This window comes from Piliocolobus tephrosceles, chromosome 17 (assembly GCF_002776525.5).
Source record: "Piliocolobus tephrosceles isolate RC106 chromosome 17, ASM277652v3, whole genome shotgun sequence".
Classification (NCBI taxonomy): Eukaryota; Metazoa; Chordata; class Mammalia; order Primates; family Cercopithecidae; genus Piliocolobus; species Piliocolobus tephrosceles.
The window spans coordinates 59003719-59018477 of NC_045450.1; the positions used below are offsets into that span (position 1 = coordinate 59003719).

At 57.4% G+C, this 14759-nt stretch overlaps 1 protein-coding gene across 2 annotated transcripts in view; it reads right to left on the minus strand.

Annotated features, from left to right (window-relative positions):
- Positions 1-1410: 1410 nt before the first annotated feature.
- The window catches only part of LOC111536145 (C-type lectin domain family 18 member A), a 28329-nt gene continuing 14980 nt past the window's right edge, over positions 1411-14759 (minus strand). Inside the window, exons 3-14 of one of the 2 annotated variants that reach the window (XM_023202434.1) lie at positions 14073-14305; positions 13428-13519; positions 11039-11278; positions 6284-6381; positions 5765-5886; positions 5500-5607; positions 4912-5004; positions 4428-4534; positions 3675-3804; positions 3301-3397; positions 2285-2376; positions 1411-1775 (exon numbers count right to left, since the gene is read on the minus strand). In XM_023202434.1, the coding sequence (XP_023058202.1) occupies positions 1738-1775; positions 2285-2376; positions 3301-3397; positions 3675-3804; positions 4428-4534; positions 4912-5004; positions 5500-5607; positions 5765-5886; positions 6284-6381; positions 11039-11278; positions 13428-13519; positions 14073-14196 (1341 nt within the window). In that variant the 5' untranslated portion in view covers positions 14197-14305 and the 3' untranslated portion in view covers positions 1411-1737. Of the gene's footprint in view, positions 1776-2284; positions 2377-3300; positions 3398-3674; positions 3805-4427; positions 4535-4911; positions 5005-5499; positions 5608-5764; positions 5887-6283; positions 6382-11038; positions 11279-13427; positions 13520-14072; positions 14425-14759 lie in introns of those variants that run through there. The other variant, XM_023202435.1, reaches the window with a different exon arrangement.

A 14759-nucleotide genomic window follows, 5' to 3' on the forward strand; every position in this document is an offset into this window, starting at 1 on the left:
AGGGAGCGAGGGCGGCTCAGGGCCCAGCCAGGCGGGAGCCGCGGAAGAGGAGGACCGGCCAGCCAAGGGCGGGCGGCTCCAGAAGAGGCCCGGGACTCCCCAGTTTCCCAGACTCTCGCACCCTACGCGGATCCCTGCCCCGACGCTGATTCAGGGGGTCAAAGCTTCGCAGTGGGGCGGACCGCGGCGGTGACTGGAGGCGCCCACGTTTCTCTGGGTGTGGCCTGCGGACCCCCTCGGGAGCAGGTTGTCCCGCACCGGTGTCTGCCCCTGGCCCCCAGGGACACTTGCACCCGCCCCACTCACGACGGCGCGTCCGGTCCCCAACCAGGCGTGGGGCGCGAAGGTCGCGGTTCGGCCGCCCAGCCCGTGCTGCCCCCACCGCCCCCAGGCCTCGGGCAGCGCGCACCCGGGCCACCCACCTCCCGCGGGCATGCGCAGGGCGGCCTCTCCGGACGCTGCGGCCGCGGCCCGGGAGGGCTGAGCGCCTTCGGGGGCGGTAGAGAGAGCTGGAGGCATCTGTGTGATCGCCCCGCTTAGGTCCGCGCTGAGGCGGGACGCAGCACAGCCGCCCGCGCCCGCTTAGACAGGCGAAGCCCTGGGAAGCAGTGGGAGAGGGAAAGACTAGGCCGGCGCGGGGCTGTGCGCCTGGAACCCCAGCGCTTTGGGAGGCCCACGATGGCGGATCGCTTGAGCCCAGGAGTTCGGGACCAGCCTGAGCAACATGGTGCCACCCCGTCTCTACAAAAAACACAAAAATTAGTGTGGCGCGGCAGTGTGGACCTGTGGTCCCAGCTACTTGGGAGGCTGAGGCAGGAGGATCGCTTGAGCCTGGGAGTTCGAGGCTGCAGTGAACCCTGATTGCACCCCTGCACTCCAGACTGGGCGACAGAGCGAGACCCTGTCTCAAAAAGAAAAATAAATAAATAAACGACAGCCAGACTCACTGGGTTTGACTCCCAGCTGTGTGATCTTGTGCAAGTCAATCGCTCTGTGCCTTCAGTTCTTCAGCCTTAAACTGGGATAGTGGTAACTTCTTGTGCGGTGACGTTTGAGGAGCTGGGTGAGGGAGCGGGACTGCACAGATTCTGACCACCATCGGTCCAGGTGCGATGACACTCCGCCAGTGGGGGCAAGACACACGCGTGTCTCCCAAACATCCAGAGCAGCTTCCATTAATACCCTGCCTGCCTGGGCCCAGCCATGAGAACTGCCCCTCGCTGAGGCAGAGTCTGGTCTTCCTCTTCTTGGGGAGCCCCAGAACTTCCAGAGAGTGTCCTGGACCATGAAGGTGACCAGGAAAGGGAATAGGTCAGTGGAGGCCTCTGTAGTGAAGCCTCAGGCCCCCTCTGGTCTCTCCAGGGTGGTCCTGGATCATTTGAATTTCCCTTTGAAATGAACATGCACAGGTTCAGCTGATTCACAACTTAGTTTAATACCGAGTGGGGTTCATGCCACAGGGAAGATCCGCTGCCCCACAGGGCCTGGGCCAGGTAGAAGAGAGCAGCCTCTTTGGACCACTGGCGGTGTCTTCTCCTTCAGCATCTAATACTCACTCCCTGGCCCTCACTGGCCTCCATGCCTCTCTCTGCCCAACTTCCGGCAGAATGCAAGGTCTAAGACCTCTTTGGACATGAGGCATGTGGTCTTAACCTGGCCCTTGTTCCAGACGGGTGGGCAGACAGGTAAGCAGAGCCAGTGCACCCAGGGAAGGCGAGGGAGCCGTGTGGCCAGGCCTCAGGACCCTGGACCCCACCGGGAGATGTGCTCCTGGGCTGGAAGGAAGCAGAAGAGAGCAGGGCTCGATGGCAACCCAGGCAGTCCCAAAATGGGGGCCCTGCTGCGCTCAGTCTAGAAGTGCCCATGGCCGTGGTTCCTGTGATGCTCCCAACCTTTCTAGCAGGGGCTGCTGGGAGCTGGTGCCATGCCAGGTTTCACCTCTGCCTCCACCATAGTTCACAGGGCTCCCAGGAACACCGAGGAACCCAACAGGTTCCCAGGCAGTAGCTTTCATGCCAGGAGGAGAGGGTCCTTGGAGAAATTCCCTGCAGAGCTGCAGCTCTAGTCCTGCCTGTGTGGCCTTGCTGTGTGACGCTGGGCCTGTCGCTGCCCCTCTGGGCTCAGGAGCCCACAGGTACCAGGCCCTGAGCAGGGCATCCTCCATGGCCCCGTGTGCCCAGACCCGCTCTGAACCTGCCACCTAGATACCCTTGCAGGCTGGACCGGGTCAGCAGCACCCCCAGGGACAGGGATCAGAGAAGGGGAGCCTCAGGAAGGCCCTCACCAAACTGGCAGATGTAACGGTTTCGGATTTTGCAGCGCTGGTCGTTCCAGTTGAAGGCAGCTGATGCCTGCAGCTCCACGCAGTTGCCAAACCTGCAGGCCAGGGTGTGGTGCTCAGGAGGGAAGAGTGGAGTCAGGGGTCTGGGAGACGCCTAAACTCTCCAGCCATCAGGACCCTGCATCTCAGGGGCTCCAGGGCCCCCACTTGCAGATAGGGCTGCTGGGAACCAGGCCCATCCCCCGAGCCCCCATCCCTGCTTCCCAGACCACTTCTCAGGGAAGCCCCTTCCTGGGGTAGCAGCTCTGCGTACCCCATGGCAGCACGCAGCCACACCAGCCTGTGGGGACGGTGTGGACTGGAACAGACAGCCCCACTTGAGAGGTATACCTGGGAACCCAACAAGGCCGACTACCTCCAGGCAATAGGCCAGGGGCACAGGCCGGCTCCCAGCAAGGAGGGCTGGCTAAAATCACTGGAGCCCTTGGTGGCCTGGCAGCAGGACCACCTCCACCCCGGCCCTGGGCATTCCTGGGCTTTGAAGAGCAGGGTGGGGCCACATGACCAGCGGGTTCTTGGTACAGGATGGCTGGTGGCTCCGCAAGTGCGGGGTTGTATTGTGAATGACTGCGGGGGGGTGACAGCTAAGGAATGCTGGCATCAGTGTAACTGATGCACTCAGAGGGCACGCGGAGGGAGGGGTGAGTGGATGAGAGTTGGAGGGATGGAGTCACAGCCAGGGGACACTGGGGATGGACAGATGGATGGAGGCTTCCTGGGCCCCTCTCTCCCACGTGACATGCCTTCCGGCTTGCATCTCCCTCACCACAGCACTGGCCCACACCAGCTGTGCCCACAGCTCTCTGGCACCTGGGCAGGCACCAGGGAAGGCTCAGACCCTCAAAGGACCCGGTCAGGCAGCAGGATGGGGCGGGGGGCTCTTCAGTGTAGCCTGGGGGCTCTGCCAGGCAGGCCCAAGTGAGAAGGAAGCCCAGGGGAGGGAGGCAGCCCACACTCACCCCTGGTTGTCAGGCTGCCCAAAGGCAAAACTGGTGAAGGCCTGGTGCTCCCCTGTGGCCCAGCGGAAGGAGTCCTTGGCAGTCTTATAGGTGAGCCCTGGGCCGGGATAGTCGAGGTTGGCCCACGGCCAGAGGTCCCCCGGCCCACTCAGACCCTGAAGTCTGCTGCCAGTTGCTTTTCTGGCCCCTCCTGCCAGTGCTGGCAGCCCCCATGTGCTCCCTACCTGGGCCCTCCCCGGGAAAGGGGGTGAGCAGCCGGCCCCGCTCTGGGCTCCAGGCCCTTACCACACCCTCACCATCTGCTGGCAGCTGCCACAGCCCAGGGTTTCTGCAGCAGAGTGGGGCGCCACACCCCCTATCAGCCGAGCACTCACCGATCCAGAAGTTCCTGGTCTCGAAGTCACTGTCAGTCACCTCGTTGGTGGTCTCCAGGCGGCCCAGGTAGAAGGCGAGGATGTCCTGCACTTTCTGGCTCTCGATCTGGGCCAGCACCCCACCTTTCCTCTGTAACCCCACCCCAGGTCACATAGGCAGGGCTCCGAGGAAGGCTGCCCCTTCCTGCCACCCCTGCCCATGGCCGAGGATGTCACGTGTGTGTGCTGGGCAGGCTGTCATCACCCCCAGCCCGCACAGCCTCCCTTCCAAGAGCAGAAGTCCCTTCTGTTCACGTCTGCTTCTCCTCTCCCTGTGCACGGGGAGCCCGCAGGCCCGGGCAAGGTCTGGCCCCTGAGGATGTTCTGTGTCACCTGCACAGTGTCTTCAATATATCTGAGTTGATTGCCAACCCCAGAAATTAACTGTGGTTTCGAGAGCTGCCAGTGGAAGTCTGAGCTGCTGGTTTTATTGAGCAGCCCCGAGCTCTGGCCACTCTGATCTTGCATTCCCTCCTGCAAGGCAACCAGTGGCTGGAACTCCCTTAGATGGAGGTTGGCCTTGACCTTGGCCCCTCAGGTCAGTAAGTGACCTCCTGGCTTCTATAAGCCTCGGCCTCCATGACCCCTAATTATGCTGATGAACAGGGTGAGGTCAGAGACATTGCAGAAACCATCTCTCACGCCAGGGTTCCTCCGTTAAGACCCTCACTTGAGGCCCGGGGGAGTCCCTGGGAAGGTAGGGGTGACCGTCACCTGGCATTTCATCCTGGCTCTGTAATAGGTGTCTGCCTCTGAAGACACCACGAAGCAGTCCCCGTCGATCCTCAGGTCACAGGTGTGGAAGGGAAAACGCACCTTGGCTGGGGTAGGGGAGCCTGGGTTTGTGTGTGGACTTCAGAATCGCTGCCCTTTCCTGCCCTGCCAGGGAGCTAAGCTCAGGGTACCCTTCCTCCGGCCACCTGCTCCAAAAGAGTGGGTGGTGAGGGTCAGGAGTGTGCTGGTAAGTGTGGAACACTGAGCTTGCTCTCTCTCAAAAGAAAAAAAAAATCCATAGTTTGTAGCATTTGCCAATTTCTTTGGTGTAAATATCCACGCTGTGGCCGGTTTCAAGCTCTCAACATGTTGTCACTGAATTAGTTGGAAAGAGAGGTACACAGTGGGCTCCTGGGAGGTAATGCCCCATTGAAGGGGGTCTTGGGAGGGGCTGGCTCTTTGGGGGCCCTGGGGCAGGACTCACTGGCACACTGGGCTCCTCCGTAGCCGACGTCACAGACGCACGAGCACTCCTCCTCCCGAAACCGGCCGTGCACACACTGCAGGCTGCACCGCACTGCCAGGGCAGGGCAGTGGGGCAGAGGCTCAGCCCCCAGCCTTCTGGACCCCATGCTGCCCCTCAAAGGCCTCGAACATCCAGGGAATGCCAACCACAGCAAAAATACCCCTCCCCGAGACAGAACCCACAAAGGCTGATTGCTGGCATGCCTGGTGTCTTTGGTTTGGTTCCCATTGTAGACTGAGGCATATTGGAGTTTGGAGGTGACCTGCCCATGGTCACAGAGTGGGTTAGGGTTGAGGGGCAGTGGGGCAGGAATCCACTTCTGGATCCTAATTCTGTCCTCCTCCCAAAGCTTAAGGGGCTGAACCTGATTTCACTGTGAATCTCCTGCACAGCTCAGGGTCTGGCAAACAGCTAGTGCTATGCAGTGGGCAGACTCAGGGAGTACACGGTCAGCACCCCTAACACCCTTGAGACGCAGGAAGTATAGCAGCCCCAGGACCTTCTGCGAGAGCAGAGCTGGGCACACCCAGGCTCTAGTGCCCTCACCTTGGCAGTACCTGCCCGTGTAGCCAGGGGGACAGTGGCAGTGGCAGGTGCTGATGTTGAGACGTCCGTGGTTCTGGCAGCTCATGCGACAAGGGTTCCTGGGGACCTCTGGTCAGAGGAGGAGGGGACACCGAGAAAAGGGTCTCCTCCCAGCAGGCCGGGCAGGAGCCTCCCTGGGTGCTGAGGGTCAGGGCTTCCGGGACAGCCCAGTAGGATGCTGCCACCCCTACCCCAGGGTCACCAGACCGAGCCCTCATGCACTCACCACAGAGCCCCCCCGCGTGGTCCCAGGCTCTGAAGCAGCCCGAGACGCTGGCTGTGCAGAGCGAACACCAGGCGCCCTTCTTATAGGGGACGATTGTCTTCCCGTTGACCTCCCAGTTGCCTCTGTGAGGACGAGCAGGCACCACAGGGTGTGGGAGGGCCTGGCCCTGGGCAAGGCAGTAGTGGGCCCCTGCTGCCTGCCGGCCTGGCCCGAGAGTCAGGGAGCTGGGTTAGATAGAGAGGTTTCCTGGGAGAGAAGAGATGACCTCCCAACGAATCCTGGACAAACTCAGTGATGCCAAGACCGGTACCCAGGAAGGGGCATCCACAGAGCAGTACCTTCTGCATGGCCACAATCTTCAGCACCCTCTGCCTTTCCTCTCCTCCCCTCTCCCACCAAGGGTGCAGAGGAGGGCGTCGGGGACTTTACTTTCAGGTGGATGGGGGGGCATCTCACCCTCAGTGAAAGCGCCCCTCCCTGCCTCCCAGACATCCCAGCAGAGGGTGTAGCAGGGCTTACCCGGGGGAGTAGGCACAGACAAAGGCTTCTGTCACTGCCTGGCCTGCAGAGCACAGGTGCCGCCCACAGCCCAGCTGGCTTGAGGTGGCCCACACGAGCTACAGGAGACACAGGGGATCAGAAACCCAACTGTGAACTCTTGGCGAGGGGAACACAGCTTCACTATCATCCAGGCGGACAGAGGGCTCCCTCACCTCCTCGGGGGCTCAGGAGCAGCAGCTGCCCTGGGCAGGGGTAGAAGCATGGGTGGGAATAGTCCAGGAAGGCTTTTTTTATTTATTTTTTATTCTTTTATTTTTGAGATGGAGTTTCACTCTTGTTGCCCAGGCTGCAGGGCAATGGCACGATCTCTGCTCACCACAACCTCCACCTCCTGGGTTCATGCGATTCTCTTGTCTCAATCTCCCGAGTAGCTGGGATTACAGGCGACCGCCACCACGCCTGGCTAATTTTTTTTGTATTTTTAGTAGAGATGGGGTTTCTCTATGTTGGACTGGTCTCGAACTCCCAACCTCAAGTGATCCGCCTGCCTCAGCCTCCCAAAATGCTGGGATTATAGGTGTGAGCCACCGTGCCCAGCCTAGGAAGGCTTTCTTAGTCGAGAGGGGAATGGAGAGGGGAGGGCTAGCAGATACCTGAGGGAGGGGAGATCGTTGATGGAGGGAGGGGACTAGCCAAAAAAAGACTGGGACATCAAGGGCCTTGTGACTGCATTATGACCACAACCCTTCACTTCTTGCACTAGCCCACTCTTTTAAATGTGACTCTGCAGCTTTCTGCAGCAAGCAGAAGTGTCTCTTTCCTTGCTCCTTGAATCTGGCTGGCCCTATAACTGGTGTTGGCCACCAGAATGCAGTAGAAGTAATATTGAGCCGATTTTGAACTTGGCCTTAAGAGACCTTGCCATTTCTACTCATTCTCATAGAACCATGCTCAGCCACCACATGAACAAGCTCAGTAAAGCCTGGTGGAGGTTGGAAGGCCTCATGGAACACAGATGAACCACTAGAGGCCTTTTTGCACAGCCAGCTCCCAGCCAGCCCCCTAGTTGATTACAGGCGTATGAGTGGGCCCAACCAAGACCAGAAAACCTCCCTGTTGGCCGGGCGCGGTGGCTCAAGCCTGTAATCCCAGCACTTTGGGAGGCTGAGATGGGCGGATCACAAGGTCAGGAGATCGAGACCTCCATCCTGGCTAACACGGTGAAACCCCGTCTCTACTAAAAAATACAAAAAACAAGCTGGGTGAGGTGGCGGGCGCCTGTAGTCCCAGCTACTCGGGAGGCTGAGGCAGGAGAATGGTGTAAACCCAGGAGGCGGAGCTTGCAGTGAGCTGAGATCCGGCCACTGCACTCCAGCCCGGGTGACAGAGCGAGACTCCGTCTCAAAAAAAAAAACCTCCCTGCTGAGCCCAACCCAAATGGCTGACCTTTAGAATGAGCGACAACTTGGAAATAGCACAAATCGCCAATATGTAAGAAAAGTGAAACAAACTCTCTAGTGGAGACTAAAAATTACATGTACAAGACTGGCTTATAGCAGGCAGATGTGAACATGTGATCATATACATGTATCCAACACTTAAAGAACATGTATTGTTTTTCAGAATGCATGGAACTTCTGCAAACCACAAAGCAAGACCACACATTAGACCACTACGCAAGTTTCAACAAATACCAAAGAATCAACACATCCTACAGGCCACATTCTATGAATTCAGTGCAATGAAATTTAAAGTGAATAATTTACAAGTAAATTAAGAAGATAACATAGTTCAGAAACTTAAAGATACACTTCAAAATCTAAAACAACATCACAGCTAGGTGTGATGGTTCACATCTGTAGTCCCAGCACTTTGGGAGACTGAGTTGGGTGGATCATGCGAGTTCAGAAGTTCAAGATCAGCCTGGTCAACATGGCAAAACCCCTTCTCTAATACAAATTCAAGAAATTAGCCAGGCATGGTGGCATACACCTGTAGTCCCATCTACTTCGGACCTGAGGTGGGAAGATCACCTGAGCCCAGGAAGTTGAGGCTGCAGAGAGCTGAGATTGCACCACTGCACTCCAGCCTGGGCGACAGAGCCAGACTCTGTCTCAAAACAAACAAAGACAACATCATGATTGGAAATAGAAAAAACATCCCTAAATAACAATGAAAACATTAAATATCAAAACTTACTGGATGTAGCTGAAATCGTTTAAAGGGAAATTTATAGCTTTAAATGTATATAGTAGAAACAAAAAAAGATTTTAAATTAATGATTTAAACATTCATATCAAGAAAATTAGAAACAATAATAGAGGCCAGGCACGGTGGCTCATGCCTATAATCCCAACAGTTTGGGAGGCCAAGGTGGGTGGATTACCTGAGGTCAGGAGTTTGAGACCAGCCTGGCCAACATGGCAAAACCCTGTCTCTACTAAAAATACAAAAATTAGCCGGGTGTGGTGGGCGCCTGTAATCCCAGCTACTCAGGAGGTTGACACGGGAGAATCTCTTGAACCCGGGAGGAGGAGGTTGTAGTGAGCCGAGATCGCCCCACTGCACTCCAGCCTGGGTGACAGAGCGAGACTCTGACTCAAAAAAACCCAACAAAAACAAAACAAACAAAAACCAACAACAAGAAAACAGGGTTAGGTTTTTCACACCTTTGAGTCTGACAAAACTTAAGGAGCCAGGGCTGGGCACAGTGGCTCACACCTGTAATCCCAACATGGTGAAACCACGTCTCTACTAAAAAATACTAAAAATTAGCCAGGTGTGGTGGTGGGTGCCTGTAGTCCCAGTTACTTGGGAGGCTGAGGCAGGAGAATGGTGTGAACACGGGAGGTGGAGCTTGCAGTGAGCCGAGATCGTGTCACTGCACTGCAGTCTGGGCGACAGAGCAAGACTCAGTCTCAAAAAAAAAAAAAAAAAAAAAAAAAAAAAAAAAAAATTAAAGAGCCACAAGATCTTTGGGAAGTGGGAACTGGTTTGCTGGTCTGCCCAGTTGGTGTAATCACTTTGGCAACATCTAGTTGTAGGCACATGTTCTTTTTTTTCTGAGACAGGGTTTTACTCCTGCTGGCCAGGCTGGAGTGCAATGGTGCAATCTCAGCTCAGTGCAATCTTCACCTCCCAGGCTCAAGCAGTTCTCCTACCTCAGCCTCCCAAGTAACTGGAACTACAGGCACACACCATCACACCCGGGTAATTTTTGTATTTTTTGTAGAGGCAGGTTTTTGCCACGTGGCCCAGGCTGGTCTCAAACTCCTGGGCTCAGGCAATCCTCCCACCTTGGCCTCCCAAAGTGCTGGGATTATAGGCGTGAGCCACCACGCCCAGCCTTGTGTAATACTTAATTTGCACAACACACTTGCATAAGTAGTAGAGGTATTCAATATTTCCTGGGATTTCGCTTGTGTTTTTCAGTGCCATACCTTAGCACCTGAACAGTGCCTGGTGTGTATAGAAGACCCTCAACAAATATCTGTTGAATGAAGAGAAAAAATGGAAACTTGCTTGGCAGTGATGCTCCTGAACTTCAAGAAGATTCCCTCCAGGGAGGGACAGCAGGGAAAGGGGAGGAGCGGGGCTTTAGTTTAGTAGCATCTTCTAAACCTAGGTAGTGGGTAAGAGTGGGGCCACTTTAAATTTATGTTTGAGGCCAGGCACGGTGGTTCACATGTGTAATGCCAGCACTTTGGGAGGCCCAGGCAGGTGGATCACTTGAGGTCAGGGGTTTGAGACCCAGCCTGGCCAACATGGTGAAACCCCATCTCTACTAAAAATACAAAAATTAGCCAGGTGTGGTGGCTCATGCCTGTAGTCCCAGCTACTTGGGAGGCTGAGGCAGAAGAATCACTTGAATCTGGGAGGTGTAGGTTCCAGTGAGCTGCGATCACACCATTCCACTCCATCCTAGGTAACAGAACAAGACTTCGTCTCAAATAAATAAATAAATAAATAAATAAATAAATAAATAAATAAATAAGTTTATGTTTGAAATTATTCGTATTTCAGATTGAAAAAAAGTGGCTTAGGCCAGGCGTAGTGGCTCATACCTATAATTCCAGCACTTTGGGAGGCAGAGGCGGGCAGCTCATTTGAAGTCAGGAGTTCGAGACCAGCCTGGCCAACAGGGTGAAACCCCATCTCTACTAAAAATACAAAAAAAATGAGCTGGGTATGGTGGCGCGTACCTGTAATCCCAGCTACTCGGGAGGCTGAGGCACAAGAATCGCTTGAATCTAGGAGACAGAGGTTGCAGTGAGCTGAGATCATGCCACTGCACTCCAGCCTGGGGTGACAGAGTGAGACTGTGTCTCCAAAAAAGCAAAAATATGGCCGGGCACAGTGGCTCACGCCTGTAATCCCAGCACTTTGGGAGGCTGAGGCGGGAGGATCACTTGAGGCCAGGAGTTCAAGACCAACCTGGCCAACATGGTGAAACCCCATCTCTACTAAAAGTACAAAACCATTAGCCAGGCCTGGTGGCACATGCCTGTAGTCCCAGCTACTCAGGAGGCTGAAGCACAAGAATCACTTGAACCTAGGAGGCGGAGGTTGCAGTGAGCCAAGATTGCGCCACTGCACTGTAGCCTGGGCGACAGAGCAAGACTCTGTCTCAAAAAAATAAAAAAAAAAAGTAAAACTAAACAAATTGGAGGAAAAGGAATCCCAACATTTAGGACAAACTAGCCTCTTCTGAGATGGCCCAGCAGAAGCCTGTATCTGGGAGCTGGCATGCTGGCCGCACTGCAACACACTCACCTGCGTGTAGTGGGTGCAGGTGGCATTGCGGGCACACTCCCCTGCCGTGTGGCTGTACCGCTGCCCCTCTGCAAACCACAGGCTGACCACTTCGACAAAGGACGCTGAGCCCGCGGGCAGAAGCTGCACATTCCAGCCCACTTGCAAGGTGCGCCACGGGGCAGACACCAGGCTCGGGATTGGGGTTCCACAGAGGGCTGCCCCGGCTTGAGCCAGTTGGGCCAGGCTGTCACTCCAGTCCTGCGGGGAGCACAAACAGAGACATCTGTGGGAGGCCTTTGAATGCTGGGCCAGGCCTCCCCTACCATCTCTGAGCATCCACTGGGTGCCAGGTCAGGAGGCAAAGAGAGCACTGGATGAGGAGTCCTGCTGGAGGAAGCACTGGTGTTGTCTGATGCTCGTCCAGGAGGAGTCCGGCCTCTCAGGACTGAGCCTCCATCTCTGAATCCTGTTGTGGGCGTCCTTCAGCCCTGCCCAGGCGGTGGGATGGGCTCCTGCTTTCTCCCATCTGGTCATGTGAGCAGTGCTCACGCCTTACAGACTGGTTCTGTGTTTGGGCCCTGGCCATTGTCAGAAATGCTCCCCTACTCCCACCCGGCCAAGCTGCCCTCCTGTGATGCAAAACGCCCTACAGCCACGCCTCTCTGCCCTATTCTCCTGCCCCCGGTACCCACCTCTTCGGCTCCCTACTATGCACGGCTGACCCCGCCCCCTCCCTCTTCTTTTTTTTTAAGACAGAGTCTCAACCTGTTGCCCAGTCTGGAGTGCAGTGGAGCAATCTTGGCTTACTGCTACCTCCACCTCCCAGGTTCAAGCGATTCTCCTGCCTCAGCCTCCCAAGTAACTGGGATTAGAGCCATGTGACACCACATCTAGCTAATTTTTGTATTTTTAGTAGAGACGGGGTTTCACCACGTTGGCCATGCTGGTCTCAAACTGCTAACCTTAGGTAATCTGCTTGCGTCAGCCCCCCACAAAGTGCTGGGATTACAGGCCTGAGCCACCGCGCCCAGCCCCCTCCCTCTTCTTAAACAAGGGGCCTGGCAATCGCCACCCCTGGGTGACCTGCTGCAACCCCTTGATCTCCCGAGACTCTCTGAGCTCATCTGTAATTGGAACAGGGAGGTGCCTGTAGGATAGAACTCACAAGCACTGAGTGGGTGCAGGGTGGGGGGCCCTCAGGACTGCACCCCAAGCCAACTTCACCCTGCACTAATGTCCATCGGGGTTTTACCTCTGATGAAGGCTGGGGCCAGGAGTCGGGGGCTCCCCAGGGTCCCTCAGCAACCCCACACCTCCACAAGACCTTCAGTCTCCGCTGTGTCCAAAGAAGGGGTGCCCCAGAGCCCTAGAGGCCCGGAGGGTGCTCGGGGCCGGGCCATGAGGGAGGCTGAGACATGGAGCTCCATTTGCACCTTTATGAAAATGAACTTTTCTAGGACTTTAACAAAAGGGCCCTGGAAAGGGTGCCAACTGCCAGTCATCGACCGCCGCAGGCCCTCCTGGGGTCCCAGGCAGGAGTACCCACCACGGAGGTCACAGCTGGGAGCAGCCCTGGCGGCACTGGGTCTGAGCCTGAGGAGGGGCAGAGCCGCTCAGGGCAGGGAAAGGGAGAGAAGCGACCTCCCCCATTTAGCCACCCCACCCCCACCTCCTGGGAAACTGACCCTAGAGTGCTCAAGGACGCCACCGTGGCCGGCTGCCTCGGAGGAGTTCATGGGAAGCAGCCATGGGGAACTCTCCCGCCCCCACCACCCTGCCCTGGCTCCCTGGCCTGCTAACATGGGCTGGGGCTGCTGGGGTCCCAGACAATGGGGGGCAGCGTTTCTGAGCCCCCAGATGACAGCCCCAACCCAGCAGCCCCAGCCGGGCTGGTGGAGAACACTATACCCCGATCCCCGGCCCCTGCTGAAAATGTGGACGACTGAGTGAGCGGAGAACATGGGCAAGGCCCGTCCTAGCGGCTCAGATAAGCTCAGGAGGAGGCGCTGGGTCCTTGCACAGAAGCCGCACCCCAGCCCAGCGGGACCGTCTCCCTCCCTGGCCCGCCCATCCTGCAGGGCTCCTTCCCTGGAGGAGGGGATCCAGCTCCTCCAGCGGCTCCTGGTCTCCGTGGCAACAAGATGCCAGGGAAGGCCCAAGGTCCTGCCCCTCAGGCAAGTGGGAGCCAAGGGGCCCGACCTCCTGAACTGAGGGTGGGGGGGTTAAGAAGTTGCAGAGACCCCCAGCAACCAGGGCCTTGGTCCCTCAGGGCCAAGGTGCCTGGCTGTGCCTGCCCACCCTGGTCAAGTGGAAGAGTGCCTGGACAGGCATGGCCTCCCGAGCTGCCCTCTGGGGTCTGTGCCTCCAGCCACCCCCCTGGCAGAGCCCAGCTGGGTCTGGTACTCACCAGCCTCCGCATGTCAGCCGCAGGGGGCTGGACCCAGCTGCGCAGGCGGTTGTGCAGGGAAAGGAGCAAGAAACTCTCCTTCCTGGTGAGGGCTGGGGTGGGGAGAGAAGGGAGTTCTTTCCGTTCTTAGGCAGCCCGAGGATGGGGGCACCTGTATCCAACACAGCAAAATAAGCACGCGCCCCCGCCCTGAGAAAACAAGATGGGAGAGGAGTGTGGCGGGTGCAGGGGACGGGGGGCACAGCGATGCAGCCAGGCTGAGAGAGAGACCAGGTACAGCAGGCGTGGGCTGAGTGCTGGGGTAGGGGTGGCGGGAGGGAACAGGGGTGGGGGCTGGGTGTAGGGGGCCCAGCCCTGACTCCCAGTAGGCCCCTGTCTGGGGCTCCTCTGGGCCACTGAGTTTCTCCAGGCCCCAGCCACAGACTCCCTCGGGCATTCCTCCTTGACCCCAGCCTTGGCCCCCCTTCCTCCTCCTTCCTCCCCAGTCCAGCATCCACCCCTCACCGCCCCAGGCTGTCCCAGGACTTCCTCATTAAACCACCTGCAGGACTGGCCTGGGGCTCAGACTTCCAGAAGTCACCTAGCGCCCACTCCACAGAGCTCGTAATGGTGCCTCCACCTACCTCCTCACCAGGTGTCCCTTACCTCCGGCCATCGGAGCCTGCTCCTGTAGCTGGGGTGGCCATACCTCTGCCCAGGTGGTGCCAAGGAGGGCCAGGAGCACAGCCAGGAGGTACCCCCGGCCAGGGGAGGTCTCCGAATGCAGCATGGGTCTGTTGGGCCTGTCAGGCGCTCTGAGCACAGCCTGGCTCAGCCACCCGGCTCGTTTCTCAGGCTGGATGGAGCTATTCACAATCTCCAGGAGTCAGGCTGGGCTGCTGGACAAAAGAGGGAGGCTGGTGAGTGAGTAATCAGTGTGTCCAAACAGCCTCCTGTTGGCGCTGGCATGAAAAGAGACGACTCCGGGGGATGCCTGCCTGCTCTGGCCTCAGCCTGGCCAGCCCGCCCCCGACAGCAGGCAGCGTGGTGTGCACTGACCCCGCGGCCCCTGCTAATCATTGTAGGATTATTAGCGCCCTTGGGGAGCCCCCAGAGACCCCGCTGATTGGCCCACGGACATTCCAGGGCTGCGGATTAGTGACCAACGGCTGTGTCCTGGCTGGGACAGTGTCCTCCGAGCCCACTGATGGCTTCCACTCCCCAGTCCTGGGCCCTGGGAGGAGGCTGGGACCTCGGCTATGGTCCTTCCGGTGAGCAGGAACTGGGCAAGACCCCAGGGGAGTTCTTTCCTTTCTTAGGAAGCTCGTCCCAACCCCCCAGCCATGAATTAAA